This window comes from Rhinolophus ferrumequinum, chromosome X (assembly GCF_004115265.2).
Source record: "Rhinolophus ferrumequinum isolate MPI-CBG mRhiFer1 chromosome X, mRhiFer1_v1.p, whole genome shotgun sequence".
NCBI lineage: Eukaryota > Metazoa > Chordata > Mammalia > Chiroptera > Rhinolophidae > Rhinolophus > Rhinolophus ferrumequinum.
In genome coordinates, this window is record NC_046284.1 from 37,107,506 (window position 1) to 37,123,201 (window position 15,696).

Below are 15,696 nucleotides of genomic sequence, written 5' to 3' on the forward strand. Positions count from 1 at the left end.
ATTTTACTAACCATTGTCAGGCCAATAAACTTAATTTAAAAAATGGTAATTAAATTGGGCTCAAGATTCCTATGACTTCTGCATTCCCTCTTTAAACCTAAGGCACCAACATCCAGTTCGTTGCCCAACGCAGAAACGTGAGACCACATCCTGTTAATTTTGTCACAATCATCTCTTGATTTTATTTCTTCCTATTCAATATCATGGAGGCTACCCTACTTTGGGCCACCATCTTTTCTTGCCCAGACTATTTCCAAAGCCTCCTACCTTGTTTGTCTGTTCTACCCTGTGTCACTACACTCCAATTCAAGGCTTTGTAACCATTTTTGTGCCATGTAACCCTCTGGCAGTCTGAAGTTTATAGACTTATTTTCAGAATGTTTTAAAAACAAAGTACATAGGGTTACAAAGAAAATCAATTACACCGCAATATAGCTATCAAAATATTTTCTAAAAGAAGTGAGTGCTAAAGCAATACAGGGGCTTCTTAACACAGTTCTACTTGTAGGTCTAATAAATACTGTAACTTCAAATGAGTGATGAGTGTATAAATATTTCAAGACATCTGCATTGTAGGGGTCAAAAAAGAGTCTCCCCAAAAGTGCCACCCAGGCATGCAGGTTATTTTGAGCTGAAAACAAAGTCCAACAAACTCAAGAAGAGGTTTTTGTTTGTTTTTACCTTCCTCTTTATCTGTCTAAAGGAATTCAGATAGAAAAACCTGCTCAAATGAAGGGATAATATGGTCCCTTTTTGTAATAATTATTATATTACATTGTTATAATCATATTAGCATAATACGATCTAAATGTGGCAGATAGGGAGGCACCTGCAAAGTCTGTTTGTTAGACTCATTGTTTCTGGGTGGCCAGGGAAGAATTTATTTACCAAGTGTTCACTCTTTCTCATCTACCTGTGAAATGTCTAATTTCCCTTTGGGGGCTCAGACTCCTGCTGCCCTCTCCTTAGTCCAGAATGGCGTATCAGCCTCAATTACCCAGTGTGTCCTTGGATCTTATAGTCTCATGGAACCCCTTGTATGTACATATGTAATACATTTGGTCATTTTCTCCTGTTAATGTCTCATGTTAATTTGATTAGTCTAGCCAGAAGAATTTAGAGAGATGGGAAGAAAATTATATTCCACCCCCATGGCATCAACTTCAGTGTGATATGAAATGATCTTAGATTTCTATTGGTGACTAAGTCACAGGTACTGCTAATGCTACTGTAGTTTGTTGCCTACATTTGTAAATAAAGAAAGCGCTACACTTCAGAGTTTGATGAAAATGAAGTTGTGATTTTTTTCCCATCCAAGTTCATGTACCCTGTGAATTCTATGCATGGACCTTATGGAACCCAGGTTAAAAACTATAGGTGCAGGGCCAGCCCGGTGGCTCAGGCAGTTGGAGCTCCGTGTTCCTAATGCTGAAGGCTGCCGGTTAGATTCCCACATGGGCCAGTGGGCTCTCAACCACAAGACTGTCTGTTGGACTCCTCCACTCCCGCAAGGGATGGTGGGCTCTGCCCCCCCCCCCCCAACTAACAACTGCAACTGGACCTGGAGCTGAATGGTGCCCTCCACAACTAAGATTGAAAGGACAACAACTTAACTTGGAAAAAGTCCTGGAAGTACACACTATTCCCCAATAAAGTCCTGTTCCCTTCCCCAATGAAATCTTAAAAACAAAAACAAAACTGTTGAACTATTGGTGCAAAAATGCTTGAGTGACCACAAAGATAGGGTTCTTTGTTTTAAAATGGGGAGAAGAATAAGATGAAAACAGAAACACTCATATCTAAAACGTGTGCCATTGATTCCTGTACATTTTGCCGAAGGTGGACTACAAAGTTAGTCTGGGCTTCCTAGCAGCGAAGGACATGGTTCTGTCCAGTTTAAAACCTTGATTGGCAACCTCTTGCTTAGACAGCCCTATGGTTGTCCCTAGGCTTACAGGGCCCACCTGGTCCAGACCCTGCCCAACTCTCCTGCTTCCTCCAACACCACTATCACTTCCTGTTCCACACCACTCAGTCAGGTCTACACTGGAGTAGACCCTTGAATAACACGGGGGTGGGAGAGGTGTTAGGCTAACCCGCTTGCAGTGAAAAATCTGCCTATAACTTTTGACGCCCCCTAACACAGACGTCCCTGGGTATCTGCCACAAGATTGGTTCCAGAACTCCTCCCCCCTCACCCCCCCCCCCCGCAACCATACAAACATCCAGATGCTCAAGTCCCTTATGTAAAATGGCCTAGAAAAATGCCTACAGGTGCTCCCACACATCTGCATCCTAGGAATTCAAACCGTGGCTCGAGATAGTTTCGGCTGAATCCACGGAAGTGAAATCCAAGCATACGGAGGGCCAACTGTATGCTTATTGAAAAAAAATCCCCGTATAAGGAAGCACACGCAGTTCAAAAACCACATTGTTTCAGGATCAACCGGACTTCTACCTATCCAGAAAGGGTGTTCCTCGCCCTGCTCCTCAGAGCGCTTCCGCCCATGCGCAGCACCGAAATCCCTCGCGCCCGCCCTTGGAGCTAGTCTCGCCTACTCTGCCTCCCTCTGTCTTTCGAAGGGCTTCTACTTTGGCACTTATCATGGTCTTCAGCCTCATCCACGAAGCAGGTATCCCTGGCACACTGACGGGCTCTAAAAGAGACGCAAAGTGAATTCCATTTCGTCATAACGAGCGCGCCTTCCCACAGCTCCACGGGGGCGCTCGCAGGAAGCGGCCCGCCAGGAGGCGGTGGTTGTCGCATAGCGTCAGCCCGCAAGCTCCTCCCCCGGTGGTGCCTCTAAACACGTCCTTCCGCTTGCTTCCTCCTCTCTTTATTCGCCGCCATCGTAGGGTGTGCGTCTGACTCTTCCTCGCCATGGTAAGTCCATCCGTTAACATCGGCTCGGGGGTGGCTTCCTGAGACCTGAGGTCTCCGCGAGCTCGTCGGCGCCGCGGACTACATCGAGGTGTGGGAGCCTTTTTACAGGCTTTTCGCAGAGAAGTTCGAGTTCGGCCACCGCTTCAGTCGGTGGGCCTGGCGGGAAGCTTGCGAGCAATTGAGCACCTGGAAAGGGGTGGGCTGCGCTGGCGCCGTGAGGTCCGAAGGGGGGTTGCAAAGTGCTCCAGGCCACCGCCCAGTTGGGCAGGGCACTGCTTCCCTTCACCCTTGTCCTGGAACGAACTGATTTCTGGGGCAGGGAGAGAAGTCGGGGTGGGGGCGGGAAGCACCCCAGAAATTGTGGCCCGCAGGCTGCCCGCGGACAAGTGCGGTGCATCGAGAACGAAATGTGGGCTGCTGGTTTTTGTACAGGTTTTTTTAACCTGGCGGCTAGGAACCTACCGCGTTATGAGCTTCCAGAGCTTTGTAGTCCTTTGTTCAGGGACTTGAGTGTCACCTCAGGAAAGCGCCTGGGACAAGGAGTGCTGTGATGTGAACTTATATTCCGTTTGTGCATTCTTCGAAGCATGCCAACTGCGGGCAGTCACTGTCGTGGGTTTTTCCTGTGGCAGCCCCTTGAGAAGTTAGAATTGTTTATAGGATTGTAGGTATGAAGAGGATCATCATCTTTGGTGTTTTACAGTTTTATTAGTTGACAGGAAATTTACAACTGCAACTGTGAGCTGGGAAAGAGAGAGAAGTCTTTGCCTTCTTTATAATGGCCCCTGTTATTATGCAAGGGTGTGTTGAGCCACATTGGCCAGACTTTAGACCAGCATTCATGCTATTTCTCTGGGTTGCCCTGCAAACTGAGCAGGGAGATGGTTGTGGTTGGATGACCTGAGTTCTTCATGAAAGCCAAAAGATGGAAAGGAAAATTGGGAAAATCATCTTTGGAAAAGTGGAAAATGGTTAGAATTAATATCAAAGTGGTCAGTGGGTTAGAATAGATCTACCCCATGTCAGAGACTTGGTGTAAATTCGCAGTGACAGGTGAAAGTGGGTACCCCTGTGTTAACAAAGGGCACTGAGACTCATTCACTTGGAAGTGATACATTGTTTCATTTACTAAAAGCTGTGTTTTTGAAAACCAAGTTCCCCACCTCTAGACATGCGGGACATGGTCCTTCTAGGGAAGACTGGAAGGCACCCTAGTATTGGAGCAGAGAACACCTGGGTTTGAATCCCAGTTCTGCACATTAATACTCTTCCTTTGGGAGAGGTTACATACCTCTCTGACTCTACTTTTTTTTTCATGTGAACAATGGGAATTAATGTGTCTCCAGAGACTTTGCAAGGAACCAAAACAAAGGGCATGAGGAGTTTGGCATTGAGAGGGTTGTTTTTGGTATATATTAAGTATTCAAGTGTTTATTGGATTTTGAAGGAGTTCCTGACTTTGAATCTTTTTGGTGGGGGAGGGGAACAGGACTTTTTATTGGGGAACAGTGCGTACTTCCAGGATTTTTCCAAGTCAAGTTGTTGTCCTTTCAATCTTAGTTGTGGAGGGCGCAGCTCAGCTCCAGGTCCAGTTGCCCATTGTTAGTTGCAGGGGGCGCAGCCCACCATCCCTTGCGTGAGTTGAGGAGTCAAACTGGCAACCTTGTGGTTGAGAGCCTGCGCTCCAATTGAGCCATCTGGCCACCCGGGAGCTGAGCAGCAGCTCATTGACTTCATTCCAGTTGTAGAGGGTGCAGCTCGCTGGCCCATGTGGGAATCGAACCCGCAGCCCCATTGCCCAGAGCTCGCGCTCTAACCAACTGAGCCACCCGTCCGCCCCGACTTTGAATCTTTTGAGCATGCTCTGATATTACTTAAGTTGACTGCATCTCTTTCCCAGTCTTCTCACAAGACTTTCAGGATCAAGCGTTTCCTGGCCAAGAAACAAAAGCAGAATCGGCCCATTCCCCAATGGATTCGGATGAAAACTGGTAATAAAATCAGGTAAGGACACCACCCCTGCTGTTTTTTTGTTTTAATTTAAGATTGCTTTTTGGGCATAAATATATAATTAAAAGTTAACTGCAATCCATTTTATCTTGTACCACCATTCTGAATTTTTTTTTTCTTTTTTAAATGTGCTTCCTCTGGGTTTCTGGACAGCACTCAGCCTACAGCTGGGCTGAGGGGTAGACACTCCTCGGATTTTTGTTAGTTTCCTGGTTGTCTTCAGTCTGGGCCAGAACATAAGATAAAAGGCTGTCTGTCTCGTTGCACATCCCAGTGGGGAAGACTATGTTGCTCACTTAATCCATCTTTGAAGTATTTATCCTTTTAAAAATTGGAAAATTGCCCTCCACTGCAGAAGTAGTTGAATCGATGGTTTTGCAAGAAAGATGTTACTAAAATTGCTACAAAGTACCTCCAATCCAACATCTAGGCCAATTCCAGGCGAAGCTAGGCCTGAAATTCTGGTCTCCTGCATGCTTTTCAGCCTCACTGCTCTTTGGAGACCAGCTGAGCTTTGAGACAGATCTTGAAGGAAAGAAAAATAAGCATCAGATCAGTGAGATTTACCCAGGGGCTCACAGCCAGTGACAGGCCAGGTGTGTTCAACTGCTTTTGGAACTTTGGTTTGTTTAAAATGAAATATTAAATTTCCTGGCTCTCCCAAACAATTGAACCCAGAAGACTACAGAGGAGGAGGGACAAATGTTATTACCAAAATTCTTATTTTCAAAGTGTTTTTGGGCCTAGCAAGTGTGTCCCTTTTGCTAGATAAAGACATTGAAGCTCAGGAGTGTAAGATCATGAAGCTAATATAGAACTCTGGTTTGATTATATGGCACGTCTAAGTAGGATTAGTTTGCTGATATGAAGGCTAAGATGTGATTTGTAAGGGCTGACATTGAGGACCTATTTCCGTAACCCATTTAGTCAGTTAGACATGTGAAAATCACCCCCACTGTAGCCTTATATACCAGTTGTTTGCTACCTTTGATTTTATTAGGTACTAGACACTGGTATTTATTATTTCTGCATATTAACTTTTACAGGGGATGTCTCACTGTTACAGGTGCAACTAGAATGTAAAGCCCATGGGGTTGCCATCATCATACAATACTGAGAAAAGAGCATTGTCACTTGGCGAAGTGGTTTGTATGGCAGACCAGCTCTTCTACAAGTTTAATGGATTTCTGTTGAGAACATCAGACATCCATAGTAAAGCCCACCTTTTAAATGTATCAACATGAACCTCAGTTTCTCTGTCATGTCCCCATCCGATTATGGTGCGACCTGCCTTTATAGGTTGTTTTAAGGAATGAAAGAAATGTATAAAGTTCAGTGCCTAGCTCAATAGGTTACCTGCCGTTATCAATATTAGCCTCTTTGCTCTGGACTCCTAGAACTAGGAAAGTATTTTGTATTTAGAATTACACACTCTTGGCCAAGAGAATTGGCACAATAGAATGGTTTTTCTATTGACTCAGCTGTGTTTCAACTTTAAAAATGTATTGAAAGCAGGTTGCAATTACAGTGCTTCATTTTGTGGAAGTACTGCCATTATCCTGCTGAAAGAAAATCCTATGTTGATCATTTTTGATTTTGCCTTTATGAGGGTAAAATGACAGATTGACATGGACATTTCTGAGATAGCCTTAGCTCTGCAAATCACTTGCCTTGGTACTGAAATGACTGAGGGTGTTACTCTATTATAAAAACCAGGCAGGAGTTTTTATATGTGTGTGACCCATTATGTAGAAATGACTGGTTTTGGTGTAGTTCAGAAGGGGGTGGGGGTTGAGAATAACATGTATGTCTGAGTCTGCCCCAGGTCTGTGGAATCAAAGGTGGGTGAGGGTACACTTGGGGCGGGGAAAGAGCTTCCCCACTACTCCCGTCTCAAGAACCAATGTATTTATTTTCCTACCCTGGAATCATTTTGAGAGGTAAAAATTTGATTTGACTAGTTCTTAAACACATCTAGCAAATCATTTTTTACTCTCCAAAAAGAGCTCCAAACTTGTTAAAGGAAGGAAAAACAGGACCCTTTGACTTTCAAGGATTTTACGGTACTTAAAAAGCAATGTTTGGTAAAATGAGAGCAGCTAAATGGAGGTCAGGCTGCCTTTGTAACTTGCAGTTTCCTTCTGTGTAGGTACAACTCCAAGAGGAGACATTGGAGAAGAACCAAGCTGGGTCTATAAGGAATCGCACATGAGATGGCACCACATGTTTTTGCTGTGTCAGGGTTGCTTGGATCTTAACCGTGGCACTGAAAAGATCGCTACTATCTGAACAGTTGGTTGTGTTTTATTGGGAAGTTATAGGGAAAATTAGTTTTGTCTTTAATATGTTTCTGCACTGGTAGGTTGGTTCAGTAATAAATATGTGAGGCCTTCTAAACTGTTGTAATCTGGTTTGTGAAGTACTCAATAACACAAGTGTTCTCTGGCTATCAAGTACTTAAGTATGGCTAGTATAAGGAACTGATACTTAAGTTTTTATTTTATTGTAATTAGTTCCACGTGGCTAGTGGCTCTTGGACCTTTTGTTATGGGAAATGCATATATGTGTCATATTTATACCTGAGGGTAGCACATTCTTAAAATAGCATCTTTATATGTTCTTCTATGATGCCAGTCCTCAATATAAGTAGGAATCGGTCATCTGAACTGGGTGGCAAACTGCTCTGCTGCCTGTTGTGCGGCTTGTGAACTAAATTTCTGCGTTTTTAAATGGCTGAAAAAATCAAAACTATTTTGACACTTAATAAATTAAAATTTACTGCACATGTATGTGCTGAGCACTGTTCTAAGTACTTGCGATTAATCAGTTGATAGGCAAATATATCGTTTATTAGGCTAATAATGGGCCATTATGCAAGCCATAAGAAATGTCTGGAAAGGTGGGAAGCAAGAAGTGCCCTCATTACCTGTGGAATCAGGATGAAGTTGCAGCAAGGGAAAGGGGAACCAAGTTTGGTGGTAACTCCCTACTCAGTTTGTAAGGAGCCTGCGCTGGGCATAGCTGAGAAGGCAAGTGGCAGATGGGTGCTGTGTATAGTATGCAGCGAACAGGGGTCCCTACCTACAACCACACTAGGAGCCACACTCCTTAAGGACAAGGACCACTGTGCTTACCGGAAGTGTGAACAATGGGCTACAGAGTGGCAACCAGCCCAGGAACCGGGAGCTGCGAAGGGATCTTTGAAACACATTTCAATTTCCTCCACCAGTCCCTCCATTTCAACTATTTCCTCTAATTGCATCAGTGTTACCTTCATATTCAAAGACACCTGCCACTGTGTGAACAGCAGCTGGTAAACATTAACATGGTAAAAATGTTACTCAAGTCGAAAGCAGAAAGATGATACAATTAACGGGCAGTCGGGGACAGAAATTTCTAACCATTTTGGCGTGTGCACATAAATAAAGTCTATTTCCCTTTGGTTCGACGTTAGACTGCCAATAGAGGGCCCTAGAGTAACATGGAAGCTGGAAGAGGGAGTAGGGCTTCTTGGGATATTCTGTTAAGCACATCAGCAAGCATTCAGGAACCCTGGCAACATTCTAACAGCAGAGGGTTGCTCTTGTATGTCACTGGTAAGTGCTCTCCAGCCTGTTTCTTAGCCACAAGGGTGGTAGGTAGCATGTTTTTATAGCAATCCACTCCTCACATCTGAATCTCATCCGAGAGAAGGCCTCATTCACTTTTCTGTCAGGTCCAAAGGTAACTGCTCTCAGCATATACTCTCCCATCACACCTTAAAGTTCTTTTATTCTTTTTGGTAGTTAGCTACCCTTTACCTACTTAACAAGTCTTTATATTAAATTTTCTGTGTTTAAATTACTGGTGTGTGGTTTCTCCTAATTGGAACTTAACGTGATATGTATCGGCAGTTTCGAGGTTATATGACATCATCACAATAGACTGGATGCAAGAGCAGGTAAGAATTTAGCTGTGCTATTAAGCTAGATATTACAGATCTGCAAGAATTCAGAGTACCACCACACTCTTCTCACTAAAATTTTTAATTTTTAAATTTACATTTATTGTTTTAAAAGTCAGGATTTAAACAAATACCTTAGCTTCACTATTCAGAGTAGGTTGGGATGTCCTCACGGGCCCAGGGAGGTTGGAATAAGGCCGATGTCACACTAATGGCAAAGAGGTTTCTCTACAGACTTTGAATGGGTAAGATTAGAATTGAAAGGGAAAGTGACGTGGACACTGATGTTGCTTGCCCGTGTAAAAGGTTTCTTTTTGAGCCTGGGAATTCGACACAGGTTCTAGTTCCAGTGGCCCTTCATTAGCTTGTACAATTGCTACATAGTGCTTCCTAATCTGAAGGACTAGATGTGCTTCCTGAAGGGATGAATGGGAGTTTAGGATTTATATTTCCCCACAAGAAGTGCAGCGTAACGTGTTAGCTTTTGCAAGATATGCAGTCAACCCCCTGGTGATAACTGCCCATCCCTTGATGGCCTACTGAGAAGTGACCACAGAGTGGTGGTCAAGAGTTGGCAAGTTCATATCTTGTTCACCATTCACCAGCTGTAAACCTCGGTCATCTGCAGCTTGGGACCAATGGGACCTCCCTCAGGGCTGGGAGGATAAAATGTAATATTAGGTTGGTGCAAAAGTAATTGCAGGTTTTGCAATTATTTTTAACCTTTTAAACCGCAATTACTTTTGTGCCAACCTAATAACACTAAACCACTTGCTTCAGTGCCTGACTAGGGAAAGGAGAAGAAGGATGGGGAATGAGCAGGATTAAAGTTTTGGTATTAATCCCTCCCCAGCAGACTTGCTATATACTGGATAAAACTAAAATAAGGCAGGGACCGAAGATAGTGGGGATGGACAGGTTGTCATGGGAGAAGTCAGGTGGAGATGGCGCTCACTGCCAGGCTACTTGGGGCTGCTTGTCTGAAGCTGCTGATGGAGACTGGCAGGAGCAGCAGGATAGGTTGTGGCTCTCAGTCTAAATGAAACTGTTCTCTTGATCTATTAGAATAATTTTAGTTCCCGCAGAGTTGATAATACAGATGTTTTGGAGATGTTTCGTAAAGATGCATATAATAGCAGAGAGGCAAATGATAGAAAAACAAAAGCAAACACCAGCAGCATAGTCCAGAGTCATTTTCTAGAAGCAAAGAAAGGGAAAATTTAAAAGTTAAACTTTTAAAGCAATATAGAACCTCACTACTATCAATACTGGAATGAAAGGCTATTGTTTTAAAAAGTTCTATTGAATTATACAGAAAAGTGCACTTACAAGTATATAGCTTGATGAATTTTCACGGGGTGAATCCAGTCATGTCACTACTGCTCAGATCAGAAGGCAAAACATGATCAGCGTCCCAGAAGTCCTTCCTTGTGCCCCCTTCCAGTTACCATCACCCCCAGTGTAATCACTGTCCTAACATCTAAACATAGATTCGTCTTGCCTATTTTGCGTTTCATATAAGTGGAATAATAAACTTGTGTCTTGCCTCTTTTGCTCACTTAGCATCACATGAGATTGACCCTAGTTGTGTGAAGTTGTGCATGATTTGCTTTCATCGTTGCACAGTGTTCCGGCATGTGAATGCACCACAATGTATTTCCCAATTTTCCTGTTGACAGGCATTTAGATAGTTTCCAGTTTGGGGCCTTTATAAATAGTGCTGCTGTGAACATCTTTGTACATATCCTTTGTTGAACATATGTATGTTAGTTTTCATTTTTATATTTCTAAGGATGTATAGATACAACAAAAATGTTTTTATAATGAGAAGAAAGCTAATTAAAATCTTCAATGAGTATGTGTTTATAACCTGAAAAACAATTTAAAGAACAGGAAAATTAAACTTTCAGGATTAGAATAAATTTGCTCACATATGTTCCCTTTTTTTTAAAGCAAAAGAGAGGAATTTAATACAAGCCATCAAAGATGTCTCATAGGACCCAAAGGCAGGGGGTAGCCAGCCTTTATTCCCCCCCCCTTTCTTCCACCCCACCCCTGCTTGGGTTCAAGCAGTTGTTCCTCAGTCTAGTTGTGTAGGACACAGCTCCCTGGCCCATGCTGGTATTATGAGCCTTGTGCTCCCCCCCGGCTGAGGCAGTCAGTCACCGGTGGTCGTACGGCCGCTCACGGCAGCTCTCGCCAGCTGCTGGCCACTCACGCTGGCCACTGGCCACTCATGGCGGCCCACAGTAGCCCACGGCAGCTCACGCCAACCTCCGGCTGCTCACGGCAGCCCAGCTCCAAGGAGAGCTGTTGCTCACAATCTTATTAGCTGTAGAGGGCGCAGCTCACTGGCCCATGTGGGAATGGAACGGGTGACCTCCGCATTAGGAGCATGGTGCTCCAACCACTTGGCCGGCCCCTTACAGCTTCTTTCTGCATTTCCATTTTACTCCTGTCCCTCTTTGGCAGACCTGCTTCCTCTGCTTCTGTCACCCAAGGTAGCCTCCTCCTCTCTGTCTCAGGTTAGGCGACCAGAGGAAATGGGGATTGGGGAGGAGGAATTGCTGAATCCCAATAACATGATCATGAGACTGAGCGGGAATGGCCCAGTCAAGAGTCAGTAAGCTATGGCTGAGGGGCAGGGTCCTGTATAATCATAACTGCCCTGTGGGTAGGTTGTGTGGCCCTGAGACAGAGCAGTATGGGCTGAGCAGACACTCCCAAAAGCAATTATTCTAGTGGAGCTCTGAGCTGGAAACAACTTGTGTGATAGTCCTCGTGTTGCCTCTAGAAACCCCTTACCTCTCTGGGCCTTTATTTTCTGTTTGCTTGTGTTCACCCAGTGCTTTCTACAGGCCTTTATGTTGCTTTTTGTTTACATTTGCTTTTCTGTGGGTATTTTCAGAGGCTTCCAAGAATACCAAGATATTCTTGGTGGGAAAGATAAACACACCAAGTAAACAAGAGAATTCTAAAACAAATTAGACAAGCCAAGCCTATGAGTTGTGAGATTTGAAACAGAACCCTTTTGACCTAAAACCAAATTCTTGGGTTAGGGCTGCAAACAGGAGTCCAAGCTAGATTCAAATGTTACCCGTCTCCAGAGACTCAGGGATAACATTATGCTCATGTTCTCATCTGGAACTGCTCTTTTTTTATATATAAGATTTTTTTTTTATTATCGGGGAAGGGGAGCAGGACTTTACTGGGGAACAGTGTGTACTTCGGGACTTTTTCCAAGTCAAGTTGTTGTCCTTTCAATCTTAGTTGCGCAGCTCACCTCCAGGTCCAGTTGCCGTTGTTAGTCGAGGGAGCGCAGCCCACCACAAGGATGTTTAGGAGTCCAACCAGCAACCTTGTGGTTGAGAGGACGCGCCCCAACCAACTGGGCCATCTGGCCACCCGGGAGCTGAGCAGCAGCTCATTGACTTCATTCTAGTTGCGGAGGGCGCAGCTCGCTGGCCCACGTGGGAATCGAACCCGCAACCCCATTGCCCAGAGCTCGTGCTCTAACCAACTGAGCCACCTGTCCGCTCCTGGAACTCCTCCTCCTGAAGGAAGCCCTTGAGGCTGCCTTGTAGTTGGGCCAATATGGCCCAACACCTATCTCTCCGAGTGTTTCCTGAGACAAGTATTTTGATGGGTTCCAAATAGCACAGGGTAGACTTAACTTTTTCTGTTGTTACCAATTCATTATTGTGGTTGTGATTAAAAACATTTAAAAAAATTAAGTAACCATAGGAGAAACTGAGTACAGGATATATAGGAACTCTCTGTAATATTCTTGCAACTTTTCTGTAATTCTAAAACAAAATGTTTACTTAAAAATAAAATAACCAACCAAACATTTAATTCTAAGGGTGAAATTGATTACATATACATTTTATTTTTTAATTTTACAATTACAGTTGACATTCAATATTACATTAGTTTCAGGTGTACAGCACACACCTGATTAGACGTTTATATAGCTTAAGAAGTGATCCCCCGATAAGTATAGTACCCATCTGACACCATGTATAGCTATTACAATATTATTGATTATATTCCCTATGCCACGACTATTTTGTAACTGCCAATTTGTACTTTTTTAAATTAGTTTCAGGTGTACAAAGCAATGTAATAGTTAGACATTTACACCCCTCACAAAGTGATAACCCCCCTCCCCCAATCTATTGCCCCTCTGACATCGTATATAGCTGTTACAGTACCCCTGACTCTATTCCTTATGCTTTACTCCACAACCTGTGACTATATATATATATATATTATTATATACATAATATATATATATTATATATATACATATATATATAATATATATATATTATTAGGTCAGGCACCGACACTGTCCATGAAGTGATCTCCCTAATAAGACAAGTGTCCATCGGATACCCTACAAAATCTTTACAACATTATTGATTACATTCCCCAAACTGTCTTTCGTAACCCCGTGGCAATCTTGTGGTTACCATGGGGCTTTCTAATCCCCTCACCTTCCCCCTTATCCCCACCCCCTCTCCCATCTTAATCACTTCACCTTTTCCACCCAGCCCTCCCATCTGGCAATCATCAGTTTGTTCTCTGTATCTGTGAGTCTGTTTCTATTTTGTTTGTTTATTTTTTAGATTCCACATATAAGTGAAATCATACGGTGTTTGTCTTTCTCTGTCTGACTTATTTCATTTAGCATAATACCCTCTAGGTGAATCCATGTTGTTGCAAATGGTAAGATTTCATTCCTTTTCATGGCCAAGTAATATTCCATTGTACATAATCACCTCTTCTTTATTCACTTATCTATTGATGGACACTTAGGTTGCTTTCATGTATTGGCTATTGTAGATAATGCTGCAGTGAACATAGTGGTGCATATATCTTTTCAAATTAATGTTTTTGTTTTTTTTCAGATTAATACTCAGAATGGAATTGCTGGGTCATATGGTAGTTCTATGTTTAATTTTTTGAAGAACCTTAGTTTTTCCCATAGTGGCTGCACCGGTTTGCAATCCCAGCAACAGTGCACGGGTTTGCAATCCCACAAACACTCCACATCCTCGCCAGCACTAGTTTGTTGATTTATTGATGATGGCCATTCTGACAGGTGTGAGGTGAGATCTCATTGTGGTTTTAATTTGCATTTTTGTGATGATTAGTGATGTTGAACATCTTTTCATATGTCTGTTGGCCATCTGTATGTCCTCTGGAGAAATGTCTATTCACGTCCTCAGCCCCCCTATTTTTTTTTTAAATAGGATTGTTTATCTTTTTGGTGTTAAGTCATATGATTTCTTTATATATTTTGCATGTTAACCCCTAATTGAATGTATCATTGGTGAATATCTTTTTTGGTGTACAAAAACTTTTTAGTTTGATGTAGTCCCATTTGTTTATTTTTACTTTTGTTTCCATTGCCCAAGGAGATATATCAGAAAAAAATATTACTAAGAGCAATGTCAGAGGGTTTACTGCCTATGTTTTCTTCTAAGAGTTTTATGGTTTTGGGTCTTACATTTAAGTCTTTAATCCACTTTAAATTTATTCTTGTATATGGTGTAAGAAAGTGGCCCCGTTTCATTTTTTTTTTGCATGTGTTTGTCCAGTTTCCCCAGCACCATTTATTGAAGACTGTCTTTACTCCAATATATATTCTTGCTTCCTTTGTCATAGATTAAATGACCATATCAGCATGGATTTATTTCTGGGCTTTCTATTCTGTTCCATTGATCTATGTGTCTGTTTTTATGCCAGTAACATGCTGTTTTGATTACTATGTCCTTGTAGTATCATTTGATATCAGGTAATGTGAGACCTCCCACTTTGTTCTTATTTCTCAAGATTGCTGTGGCTATTCGGGGTCTTTTGCGGTTCCATATAAATTTTAAGATTATAAGTTCTGTGAAAAATGCATTGGCATTGCACTGAATCTATAGATTGCTTTGGGTAGTATGGACATTTTAATGATGTTAATTTTTCTATCCATGAGCACGGTATATTCTTCCATTTCATTTGTTTCTTCAATGTGTTATAATTTTCCAAATACCGGTCTGTTACCTTCTTGGTTAAATTTATTCTAGATTTTTTTTTTTGGATGAAATTGTAAATGAGATTGTTTTCTTAATTTCTCTTTCTGATAGTTTTTTTATTCATGTATAAAAATGCAACAGACTTCCGAATATTAATTTTGTGTCCTGCTACTTTACTGAATTCATTTATCAGTTCTAATAGTTTTTTGGTGAAATCTTTAAGGTTCTCTCTATATAGTATCAACATATGCATTTTCAAGTGTGGCATTCAAGGAGTCATGCTGATGGGAGAACGAGTTCTTGGTATGTTTACAAATCACCAAAAGCTATTGAGCTCTGTCACGCGGGGCGGCCTGCGGGGTCTCTGGTCCCGCTCCCCACATAAGAACGCAGGACATGGTGAGGCCAAAAAGGAACACCCACGGAGTCATAGGTAGGGTAGTCATACCACTATAGTCTCGCTGGCGGCTGGGTTGGAGACACAGGAGGCAGGAGCCACACTATCTGCAACCCGCCATCCACTTGTCTCTGCCAAACAATCTCACTTGCTAGCAATCCGCTTCTCTGCAATCTGCTCTTGCAGGCTCAGCCACCATCTTCTTGCTAGGCCCCATTTTCTGCTAGCTTAGCCACGGCAGTTATATTAGTGGCCAATGGCTCACTGGTTACAGCTGACGGCCAACTAGTCACAGCTGATGGCCATCCAATCACAGTTGATGGCCATTTACTACTTGAGCCAGCATCTTTCCACGTGAGGGCGAGAGCCTGGAAATTGCACTCCTGGCTCTGTCCCCACAAGCTCTATCTATGATGTATACATCATAAACACT

At 42.8% G+C, this 15,696-nt stretch overlaps 1 protein-coding gene and 1 non-coding gene across 2 annotated transcripts; both read left to right on the forward strand.

Moving 5' to 3' along the window:
- The first annotated feature begins 2,736 nt into the window (after nucleotides 1-2,736).
- On the forward strand, nucleotides 2,737-7,677 carry RPL39 (ribosomal protein L39). The gene is made up of 3 exons (XM_033119323.1): nucleotides 2,737-2,884; nucleotides 4,785-4,888; nucleotides 7,044-7,677. The coding sequence occupies exons 1-3, from the start codon at nucleotides 2,882-2,884 to the stop codon at nucleotides 7,090-7,092; spliced, it is 156 nt and encodes a 51-aa protein (XP_032975214.1). The 5' UTR covers nucleotides 2,737-2,881; the 3' UTR covers nucleotides 7,093-7,677.
- On the forward strand, nucleotides 6,403-6,532 carry LOC117030408 (small nucleolar RNA SNORA69). Its single transcript, XR_004424387.1, has one exon. It is a non-coding gene; the product is annotated as a small nucleolar RNA SNORA69 (small nucleolar RNA).
- Nucleotides 7,678-15,696: the final 8,019 nt, after the last annotated feature.

Coding starts and splice junctions, on each gene's coding strand:
- RPL39 (XM_033119323.1), top strand. Junction 4,889..7,043: donor AAAACTGGTAATAAAATCAG/GTAAGGACACCA, acceptor CCTTCTGTGTAG/GTACAACTCCAAGAGGAGAC.